Below are 12,169 nucleotides of genomic sequence, written 5' to 3'. Positions count from 1 at the left end.
GAGAACGGGAGTGAGTGCCTGCTGGTTTGAGTGGACATAAGTATCAACAAGAACTAGTGTCGGTTACAATGAGTATGAACAACTGTCACCGACGGAGAGTTTGTTTGGACCTTGGTATGAACATCAGTGACTGTCACCTGATGTGGGTGGGGCGGTAAGCGTGAAGAAAGCCGCAATGAACATGAGTGGGCACGAGTAGGAAAGTGCGTGCTGACAAGTGTAACTGTGGATGGATGTGAGTTAGTACATAGCCTGCAAAGATATTGGTGAGTAATTATGAGTGAGAATCCAGTTTTTCTGCTCAACTCTAGTGATGAACAGGCCAGATGCTCTAACAACCGTCGCTTCGCCATTTGCTAGAAAATTGTAGGCTGGTGTGCGTGCATGTGTTTGTGTTTGCTTTCTCTTGATAATGGTAGACGGTCACGAACAACAAATTGCACTGTCTGCAGACCGTCATACTGGCTACAACATCATTGACGACTGCAAAAGTGGGCAGGCCTCAAAAGTCGCAGGAGAGAGCACGTAATATCTTGCACGAGACTGAGGGCTCCCTGCTGGTTGCTGCAGAATACTGTTCAACACGCACGTTCAGGGTACCATTGTTTTTCTGCAGGCCTGGTTAATGTGACGAGCTTGGGTGAGCGGAGCAGAGCCACAAGAGTGACGTCGCGCCTTGCTTCTCACAAGATTAGTCAGGCGACGGCTGCTCTGCAGTTCGACTTGCCTGTGGCTCACAAATCTGTTCAGTGCATCCCCAGAGTCAAGAGCAAGTCAACACAGTTCTCTACTACTGGTACAAGGACGTCGAGGACTCTGCAGACAAGAAGAGCTGTGAATCGGCCAAGTTCTGACTCAGGTAACTGGCACAGCAAGGGTGCCCATGACCGTCAACTTAGCCGTTTGTGTTTCTTTTAATCCTTTCCGTATGGAGGATGAGCTGAGCTTGTCAAGTGTCTACTCAAAAAATGATGATTTTGAAGCCCAACTCTTCCAGCGCTGTTTTATTTTTCATGCAGCCCTCAAGACAATTTCAGCCCGTCCGTTGCTCAGTGCGTGTTGCAAGTAGCACCAGATGTCACTAGGAGTCCTTTGAAAAGTAAAGTTGTGAACAGACTTTTTTTGTTTTGTTGTGTCATCATACCTCTATTCCAAGATGGAATGAGTGAACCTGTTATTACTGAATACTTCAAGCCATGTTAAAAAAGAAAGAAAGCATGGCAATTCAGAGAGCTCAGCTTCGTTGAGTGAGAGTGATTCAGAACTGGCCTCAGACGAGAGTGATGAGTCATGGATGGAATATGTCAGTTCTGTTGGCCCACCTGTGTGCGGTGAAGCTCACCTTTGTTACGGTTTTTTCTAATAAACTTTGCCTCTGTGACTTTTGTGAAATTTGTGTTCGCTGGGTCTTAATTTAAATCAACTGATGGCTGGTTGGTGTTCAGCTCTTCGATGAGTAAACTAGGATGATCCTGGAGATGGTGTAGACAAAACCGGGCTGATGCCAGAGGCTGTAATCAAAGATCGCAACTAGGTGGGCCTATGCTTACACCAGTCCAGAGTAGGTGTCCTTCTAAGGATCTTACAGCAATATCCTTGTTTCTGACATTTGTGCTTCGATGAGTTATTTTGTATCTAATGCTCTGATTTTATATAAATGCTCTGACGTGACTAAGAATTAGGACTATATTTGCATGTGAATGGCACGATAATATGTAACACAAATAATGCAAGTACTATAACGCAAGTGGGGACTTTCTGTCTCAGAAGAAGAAAACTATGTTACGATTATAATGCGAAGTGGTGCCACAAAGGAACATGAAGCAACCCATTAGAGCGGGTGCCCGCAGGGTGCTTTATTTGATTGTGACTAGGAACTGCTAACGCAAAATGGAGTGAAAGGATGACTATATATACAGACACAATTTACTTGTAAAAGTTGATGTCTTTATCACTGTCAGCGAGAACGACATTGTCCCCTGTGCCACCAAAGTTATTGGACAGGCAGCACTTCAGAAGTGCTCATAGCACAATCAAACACAGCTCCGCATGCGGTAGCAGACGCGGTGGTGCCCAACGGTTTAGCTCACTGTAGTTGTGCCAGAAAAAATTAAGAAAATAATACTGTTTTCGTGTCATGAACTTGAGTTTATAATGCGAGGGATGTTCTGAGGTTGGAAATCTTGAGGGGAAAGATCGCATTATATTAATGAAGATACGGTAATAACACTGTTAATCATGATAATTTCTGCAGTAACCTAAAAACGAGCCCCTAAAACCATAGCTAGCCAAGCTCGGTACCACATTAGTCGCAACTGACTGGACAAGCAATCACATGGGCTCACGAATTAGTAGTGGCATTACATGGATCCTGAACCACCCCTCAGGCTTGATGAAAAGAACATAATCTACGGATAGCATACGCTGTGCGTAGTGCTCACAAGCAGAGTGAAAAGTCATTTTTTGCTCAAACACACTCTTTTCAAAGAGAGCCTTCTCCTTACCTGAAATAAAGAACAAAGAAACTCCAACCAAAAATTATTCTAATTTTAAAAACCGACATTTCAAAGCCCGACCGGCTCCTTCTTCAGGGGTGAAATTGGTGTTCAAAAAGACTCGCAGTGTTTTGGCACAGCACTACGTTCTTTGTTTAGCTACCAGTGCCTTGCATATGTCGTCATATGCAAAATTCCCGTAGACAGCCGCTATTGGCTGATAGCTGACATCAGTCAGGAAAGGTGTTTGAATCAAGTTTCTGTATACTGTTTCTGTTTATACAGTCAAACCTCGATATAATAAACCTCGATTTGAAAAAATTTGCAGTGTAACAAACTATATTCAGTTCTCCATCTCAGTTTCATTAAAAACCATGTAATTTCTTTGCAATTTAACAAAGTGATCTTGTGACTCAGTTTTAATTTAACAAAGATTTTGGCCGTTTCAAGCATGCGCTCGAAGCCTGTATGGCTGATAAATCTAGCAAAAAACTATAAAAATGTCAGCCTAGGAAAAAGTTACTTGCACGCATCCTTCCATATGAAAAGTTGAGCAGCAAGAACGCTGTCGAAGTGTGCGCACCAGATGCGGTATGCCAGAAGCACTACTGTACCATTTGTCGCATAACTTGTGTGCGCGGCGGCTCAGAGTTCTAGGAGAAGCACGAGAGCTGAAGATTCTCTCAGCGCAAGGGACGTAGGGAAGGGGTGAGCGCATGGTAACATGATCATGCACGTGCTAGAGGGAAAAAGGGGCAGGAGACGCACGCCTAACCACCCTCTCCCCCGAGTGCATACGTCTCCTCGCTCCTCTACCCTTGCTGTAGCTGCGTATGGCTATGTATGTGCGGGCGACTCGCCACATCATGGAGGTAATCTTTGGCAAGTGCGAAGGTCAAGCCGAGATGGTTGCGGCCTTCATGCGCATTTCGTTCTTGCGCGTTTAGTGTTGGCGGTTGCATAATATCAAATTTCCAGGGCACAGTTCGAAGCGTTCGTTCCTGTTGTGACAGCGAGTGTCCTTGGTCATTGAGTGAGATGTTTGCCTGAGCGTACATTACATTGATAAATCTAGGAACCTTACTTGGCGTAGTTGTCTCTTTGCTATTGCCATCAATACTCTGCCTCCCTGGTAAAACTGCGAAAATTCCTTTTTTTTCTTGGGATGAATATTTATATCTTTTTGTACTTTTGTTTGTAGTTTGAGGGTGTCATTTGATGATGGCTGCGAGTGCAGTCAGCTATGGTGTCCACTGTTTGCAGCGCCGGGAGATGCATTGCTCTCAGCTCAATCTGCACTGCATGTGCTGGCGCTCACATAACCATGCTATTATGGCCCGACCTTCTTGCAATTTCTTTGTAAATGATTACTCACGAGATACTATCCACCAGGAATGTTCTCGGAATTGATTATATAATTTTTACTGCTGCAACTTTAAAATCTCGAATTAACAAAATTCGAAATTCAATGAAGCTTTTTGCTGCAAGTACAACTTCGTTATATTCAGGTTCGACTGTACTTACTGATGCAGTTTACTAAATGGGCTGCAGTAAGTGAAAATCTGTGTTTCAAATTTCAATGAGAATTACATATTTCCGGAAGAAGCTGCTTATCGTCTGTTCCCGCAGATGATAAGCGTGTGAGCAGACTATCTGCTCACGGGTGGCTGCAGCTGACCATGGTCGCTTGCATAGGAATTAAACTTTGGCTACATTGCTTATTGTTGGCGTAGCTGCCAGGTCTCACTAATTTCAATTAGTTCTGAACATTTAACCAGCCTCGAATTACGCGAAACTTAAGGTCAGACCACGCACATGCTTGCCAGCGTGCACTAATTCCTGACCGCTTTTGGCTAGACGCCTTGACTAACATCGCTTAATATTGATCCTTTGACAGTGCTTCTGCATGCCATGCACAATTTAGATGTGGCTACTATCCGTTGGTCAAGCTGGTCCAGGACAAAGCCAGCCACATCACGTAGCACAGCCAGACTGGAGCACATGAGCGCGAGTGCACGCTCCAGCCCTGTCGTGTGCACAGCAAATTCTACACATACACACTACAGATGCATATAGCAGCATCTGCTGCATAGCATAAACAACCCGGCCATGACAAGCCCGCTCGCAGAAGTAGCCTCTGATTGGTGTCTGTGGGCAAGATCGCTCCAAGCACATGGCGAGCCGGCCCGAGCACCAACATCTGACTGGAACAAGTCATCTGCTGTTAAGTTGCACATCTTCGAGGTGTGCCACCATCGTGGTCGAAGTTTGTAACGGTAGGAATGCTTTCAACGCTAGTCTGGAATGTGGCATCCATCGCTTAGGAGATGTGCGAACATAAAGATGTTTCATTCAGCCCTCAGTAATTGTGTGGAGAAGTGTGCTACTTGACACTCGCTGTGAGTAAACAGCATACAGTATCTAATAACTATCTTCTACACTGCAGCACAGCAAGGAGATGAGACTCGAACTCAGCCATAAGTTGAGGATAGTCTGTGAGTTTGGCTAAGTTTGGCGTGCAGTAGGCACCAAATTGGAACGAACGTCTAAAACTAAATTGGAATTGCGCAATTGCGCACCATGGTGACGTTCAATAAGCAGAGCGTTGTGGGCACCGCCCCGCTCTGCCATAGCATTTGCAGTGCAAGGCATTGAAGAGCGGGAGTGCTGCAAAGGGTATCGAGGACGATCTTTGATTGCCAATAATTTTGCTTTCTGCTGAATGCACTGAAGTACTTTTTGCTGCATAGTACTTGTAAAATAGTCTCATTTCTCGTTAACTTCAGATGCGTTTCTTGACTTGTTATTGTTCTTGAGGGCCCTTTAAGGAGTGCACTTGAATTGCCAGTAGCAAAGTTCGTCTACTAGTCATGAACATGTTTCACTACATTGCCGCTGTCAGCGGGGTGGTAGCCATTGTCGTTAAGTGAGGACAATGACTGCGCAAATTGAGATCGCGGCCATAGTGGTTGTCGCAAATGATTTTCCGTTTGGCCCCTCCAGAGTAGTGGGCTGGAAATTGCCAGTTCTGCAAGCAGCAATGAAGATAGACAAACAGCGTGTCGGCTGTTGCAGAATGAAATGAGTAAATCCAGCACCTTTTTCCTGGTGTTTACTTATTCCCACCACTGTTGCAAACATGACACACTGCAGTTGGGGGCCTGTGTGGTTTGCTGTCTGGTTTGTCGTCTTGACTGCTGGTTTGCCATCTTTTCAATTGTTACACCTGCTTTTATTATGCCCCGTCATCGTGGTGCGTTCAGACTGCTGTACTGCTGGTGTACATATGAAAGCGAGGAGTCAAACAGTAAACGTATAGCAAGATTTCACATGCCATCCATCGTACAAAGGCTGTCCATAGCTGCATACGACAGTTTCAAAACACATTGGATGGGTGTGCAAGTGACAACTTAATTGTGACTTTGTTATGATGAAGCATCTGAATAGATTTTTAAATGGCCAGAGGTTGACTTGTTGCCTTTTCCTGTAGGAGACAGTGAGGCTGTACTCTTGCAGACACAGTGCCCATTGCCCAAGATGGCTCGCGAAGGTCCATGAGGCAGCACGGAGGTTGGTGGACAGTGACAATGATAAACTGACGTCTTTACAGGTACGAGAGAAACTGCTGCATGGCGACAATCACTGCGAGGCATTCCTGTTCGGTCACTGTGTAGTTACAGTCAGGCTTGTTTGATGTTCAACTTGTATTGGCGTTGAAGTGTTGTTTGTCACCAGAGCATTGTGCCACAACAGCACCAGGCCTACCTACACGACTCGCATCTGTGGGGAGTTGTGTCGGTGCAGAAGGATAAAAGTGTTGAGGTATTGGTTGCGACATCAGGAGGAACTTAAGCTGTGTAGAAAGTGAGAAGAGAACTCGGATGCCTACTTGAATGGGGCACTTTTCCGCAAGAGGCATGTCGGGGGACAAGTGGAATCAAATTTAGGAATTAATCTCCAGAAGTACAAGCAGAGCTCCAAGAAACTACTATGTTCTTTCACAGTCTGAGATAGTTCAAACACTTCAGCAGCCGTTGTCTCCTCATAGTTAGGCCTGATGCAATCTATGTGCACAAGACGTCCCAACATTAAAGTTTTGGTGCTGGACGAAATGGAACTTCTGGGGTTGTGGAACAAGCCTTCTGGGTGCAGCTCAGAACTGTGCCAAGATGTGTGTTGTGCTCCTGAAATGTTTACCCAAAATTTATAACATCGTCAAGATAGCACATACCCATGTCTTGCTGCAGGAACAGGTGGGTCACGCTTGCAGCAGATTATGCCAGGCACTATGAGACCTTGCGTACTCTCCCAACAAGTTGTGCTAGTGACATTGGACTTCATCGCACGACATTGTCCTTCATCATGGCATTTCTAAACAACTTATGGACAGGGGCCTGCAGTTCCATTCTTAAATGGTTGCCAACATTCTTGGATCGTGCGCAATCTGGCGCAACCTCACCACAGCTTACCATACCTAGACAAATGGACTGACAATGCCTGAATCACAAGCTTAGACATGATGTTGATGTAAGTCTCTTTTGAACATCGCATTTCTTCTGTGAGATCATCATTGATGATGTTTGTTTACGATTCGTCACAGTGCGATATTACCAGTTTCTCACCATTTTATTTGTTGTTCGACCCTGCTTGTATCTCACCCATGAACACCCTTGCTTTCAACTACACCTGCCACAAGTTGCTATGCACAGAATGCCACTACCCGACCCAATCAGACTGCCATCCCATGAGCGACTAATTACATCACGTATACATCAAATATACATGTAGATGACTTTTTATGACAGGCAATGCTAGATCAACCATTTTCTGCCAGCTTTCCTTGTCTTCCTCCGAACTCCAGCATGTTGCATCAGCCTCGGGAAGACTACCGTTGTCTTACGCTGGCCTTTACCATCTCCTTCACCAAGTCACCAACATCACCTACGGAATCACACCAAACGTACGCATGTATACTCTTTGTTCACACTGTAATTTCTTCCTTGGCCATAGTGTGTTTGTGACATTTAAAATGTGTTTGACCGATATGTGGAGGTTACTCACACTCTGAATTACTAAAGAAGCCAGGAAGAGTTCTCGTTAGAAGTAACATGAAAATTGTGGGCACTAACAGGGAAAATGCGACCTTATAAATTATCTAGAAGCAGTCCAAAATTGCTCTATAAGGTTTATACATTCTTCTCATTCATACGACGTCTGTGTTTCAGCTCTGAAAACTAAATGTGCCATATCGATCGCCTCTCTCAGTTTTCCGTCGCACAGCCACCCTATTACTGTACCACAGGTTCTATCGCTCATCACTCAATCGTGGACCTTGCATCATGCCAGCATCATACATTTACATACATCATACATCATACATACATCATACATCATCATCATACATCATACATGCCAGCATCATACATGCCTGAACTGTTACTTTTCCAGCTTCCTTCTTTCCACGTGCAGTTAAACATTGGAAGGACCCTCTACAACGTATCGTTTGCAACATATTGTATGCATCGTCATTCGCTTGCAAATGCTTGAAGAGAGAACTGAAGACCTAGAAAATTTGAGCAGACGAGCAAACCTATTAGTAGTATATGGCCTCCCGGAAACAGAGGGAGAAAGCAGTGAAAGCCTAGAAGCGGTTGTGAACGACAACGTAATTAGGAACACTCTTGGTCTGGAACCCGTTGGTATTGAGCACATCCACCATTTAGGTAGATAGTCAAGAAATAAAACCAGACCAGTCATATTCAGGGTTGTCGACACTAGACAAAAGACTCAGATATTACGAAAAGGCTAGAAGCTCAAAGGCTCCAACTTGTCCATTGGAAAGGATTTCAGCTGCAAAATGCAGGAGACTAGAAAGGAACTGTGGGATTGTGCAAAACCCAATTGAGAAAAACACGAAAAGGTCTCTATCATATTATAAGCTCTACATTAATGATCGCATATTTGTTTGTGATCACGAAACAAAAATGAGACGGTGTCACTACAAAAAAACAGAAAGAAATCGTCCATCAGCCCGTAGTCAAACAAACGTGAGACCCTAACAAAGAAATTTGAGACCATAACAGTGCTTAATATAAATGCGAGAAGCATAGTAAACAAAGTGGAACTCCTGGAAGGACTGTTACTGGAACACAATCCCGATGTAGTGGCCATCACTGAAACCTGGCTATTACCAGATATCTTCAGTCACGAGATATCTCCACCGGGTTACTCTGTTATTCGTAAAGATAGGCTGTCTCGTGGTGGCAGCGTGGCCCTGCTTCTTAAGAATGATATTCCATTCATTCCACTCCCTGAAGTCTCCAATGCGGAAGCTGTATTTTGTAAAATATTGTAGAATGACACCGGTATATTTGCTGGTTGAGCCTATCGAAGCACTACTAGTGGATCCGAAGGTGTGCTTACATGCAGGATTATATGCAGTTCCACGTTAGTACCAGCAGAGTGATCCTCATGGGGGACTTCAATTTCATCGTCGTCATCATCATCATCATCATCATCATCATCACCGTTACGCCTACTGCAGGGAAAAGGCCTCTCCCATACTTTTCCAACAACCCCGGTCATGTACTAATTGTGGCCATGTCGTCCCTGCAAACTTCTTAATCTCATCCGCCCACCTAACTTTCTGCCGCCCCCTGCTACGCTTCCCTTCCCTTGGAATCCAGTCCGTAACCCTTAATGACTATCGGTTATCTTCCCTCCTCATTACATGTCCTGCCCATGCCCATTTCTTTTTCTTGATTTCAACTAATATGTCATTAACTCGCGTTTGTTCCCTCACCCAATCTGCTCTTTTCTTATCCCTTAACGTTACACCCATCATTCTTCTTTCCATAGCCCGCTGCATCGTCCTCAATTGGAGTAGAACCCTTTTCGTAAGCCTCCAAGTTTCTGCCCCGTACGTGAGTACTGGTAAGACACAGCTATTATACACTTTTCTCTTGAGGGATTATGGCAGCCTGCTGTTCATGATCTGAGAATGCCTGCCAAATGCACCCCAGCCCATTCTTATTCTTCTGATTATTTCCGTCTCATGATCCGGATCCGCCGTCACTACCTGCCCTAAGTAGATGTATTCCCGTACCACTTCCAGTGCCTCGCTACCTATTGTAAACTGCTGTTCTCTTTCGAGACTGTTAAACATTACTTTAGTTTTCTGCAGATTAATTTTCAGACCCACCCTTCTCCTTTGCCTCTCCAGGTCAGTGAGCATGCATTGCAGTTGGTCCCCTGAGTTACTAAGCAAGGCAATATCATCAGCGAATCGCATCAGCGACTTCAATTTACCAGACCTGAACTGGAGTACCATGCACTACACTTTAGCCACACCCGTAGCACTTACGGATCTAATGATAAATTTCAACCTTTACCAGGTAGTTCACCAGCCAACTCGCTCACAAAGCTCTACGAATAGCATACTTGATCTCACACTCATAAGTAACCATTTCCCACTTCACGCAATTGATATGGCAATAGTCGTTGGTATATCGGATCACGACATAGCTAAATGTAAGCTCTCGCTAGAAGGCAACTTAAAGAAGGTGAACCTGAACCTGCTGTGCTTGATTTTCGTAGAGCAGCCCATGAGCGTATTCTCACTCAACTGGCACACGACTGACGTTTTCCTCCAAGCAGCTTCAGAAACGTGTTGTGACGTCAACACTATGTGGCATCAATTTAATTCAATCATGCTGCACTGCACAACGAACTTCATCGCAATGAAACGTTGCAAACGAAAAAGAAAAACCCATGGATATCGCGTGAGGTCCTGCAAGCGAAGCGTAAACTAAAAAGACTTAGACATACTATTAAAAGAAAAGAGCCAAATCAATCTCTGAAAGACAAACTGGCCTCCACTCTCACTTACTTCAGAGGAAAGTTAAAAAACGCAAAGCATCACTTTCTCAGCACAACAGTCCCCAAGTTCATTACCAACAATCCACACAGGTTTTGGAAATACTTTCGTCCGTGTTCAGATGTGTCACCTGAACGGTCTCTAGAAGATAAAATGGCTCGGGCGAACACATTCAACAACTTTTTCTTTTCAATTTTCACTTCAGGTAATGGCTTACATCCCCCCTATCCTGTCTGCCTAAAACCATCGCTTCATTAAACATTACTAATGCCGGAGTTCTTAATCTATTGCTTAATCTCGACACCAGGAAATCTAATGGGCCAGATAATATTGTCACGTGGTAGTGGCAGTGAAGAAAGCAAAGCGGTGAATGGCGAAACTAGCGTTTTATTGGGCGAACTTGTGCCTACAGAAGCAAGTTACACTCAAAGGACAGCAATCGCGGCGAACACGATCGGCAGTTGTTGAAATCTGATCAGCCGGTCAAGCGCGTCAGCTTTTATACATCAGTTGTCAAATGTTCCAGAGTAATCACTGGGACCTACGTGTTGTCTACAAAGTTCTGCGTCATTCGCGTCGCGTATACATGCAATCAGATTACACAAGGTTCGGTGACACGGATGGAACCACCGATAACATTTCAGAAACTTCCGATACATGCAGGCGCGTCCTGCGCTGTGCAATAAGATTAGGCAGTGAAACGTGGTCGCCCGATATAGATAAACAAATACACGGGCCAATACCCTCCTTTTAAAAAGCATCTAACCGATCCTGCAAACAAACGAAAGTAATAAACAAAAGCACCCGTAGCAAAGAAACAAGAAAATATGGAAATTCGTCAGCGTGCGTAAAAGGGCTTTAGATGCACCACGTGAACCGCTTCACATCGTGTGCGGCGCGCCGCTGTGAATGCGGAATGCCGTCTGGCTCGGCCTCATAGTCCAGTTCGCCAATATACGTCTGATGACCTTGTAGGGTCCGAAATAGCGTCGCAACAGTTTCTCACCGAGTCTTCATTGGCGCATCGGGGTCCAAAGCCAAACATGGTCGCCGGGCTGGTACTCAACGTAGCGCCGTCGGAGGTTATAGTGTCGGCTGTCGTTACGCTGCTGGATCTGGATCCGTAGGTGGGCGAGCTGTCGGGCTTCTTCGGCGCGCTGGAGATAGGTGGCGACGTCAAGATTATCTTCGTCGGTGACGTGCGGCAGCATGGCGTCGATGGCCGTCGTCAAGTTCCTGCCGTAAACCAGCTTGAACGGTGTGATCCGTGTTGTTTCTTGCACCGCCATGTTCTAAGCGAAGGTTACGTACGGCAGGACACCATCCCAGGTCTTGTGTTCCACGTCGATGTACATTGGTAGCAAGTCGGCGAAGGTCCTATTCAGGCGCTCCGTAAGACCATTCGTCTGTGGGTGGTAGGCAGTTGTCCTCCTGTGCCTTGTCTGACTGTACTGCAGAATGGCTTGGATGAGCTCCTCTGTAAAGGCCGTTCCTCTGTCGGTGATGAGGACTTCTGGGGCGCCATGTCGCAGAAGGATGTTCTCGACCAAGAATTTCACCACTTCGGCTGCGCTACCTTTCGGCAGACCTTTCATTTCAGCGAAGCGGGTGAGGTAGTCTGTTGCCACGACGATCCACTTATTTCCAGTTGACTTCGGAAAGGGCCGTAACAAGTCCATCCCGATCTGCTGAAATCCTCGTCAAGGAGGCTCGATCGGCTGTAGTAATCCCGCAGGCCTTGTCGGTGGGGTCTTGCGTCGCTGACAGTCTCGGCATGTCTTAACGTAACGGGCAACGT

The 12,169-nt window shown here is 45.5% G+C and overlaps 2 protein-coding genes across 5 annotated transcripts in view; one reads left to right on the top strand and one right to left on the bottom strand.

The window, feature by feature from the left end:
• The window catches only part of LOC142590614 (uncharacterized), a 60,812-nt gene extending 59,068 nt beyond the window's left edge, over positions 1-1,744 (top strand). For 2 of the 4 annotated variants that reach the window (XM_075702935.1, XM_075702933.1), the window contains exon 5: positions 617-996. In XM_075702935.1, the coding sequence (XP_075559050.1) occupies positions 617-918 (302 nt within the window). In that variant the 3' untranslated portion in view covers positions 919-996. Of the gene's footprint in view, positions 1-616; positions 997-1,019 lie in introns of those variants that run through there. The other 2 variants (XM_075702934.1, XM_075702936.1) reach the window with 2 other exon arrangements.
• Positions 1-12,169, bottom strand: part of LOC142590615 (B9 domain-containing protein 1-like) — a 95,641-nt gene that overhangs the window by 1,618 nt on the left and 81,854 nt on the right. The window lies entirely within an intron of this gene.

This window comes from Dermacentor variabilis, chromosome 8 (assembly GCF_050947875.1).
Source record: "Dermacentor variabilis isolate Ectoservices chromosome 8, ASM5094787v1, whole genome shotgun sequence".
Classification (NCBI taxonomy): Eukaryota; Metazoa; Arthropoda; class Arachnida; order Ixodida; family Ixodidae; genus Dermacentor; species Dermacentor variabilis.
Note: the sequence above shows the minus strand (reverse complement) of the source record. Positions and strands in the feature narration are given on the sequence as shown.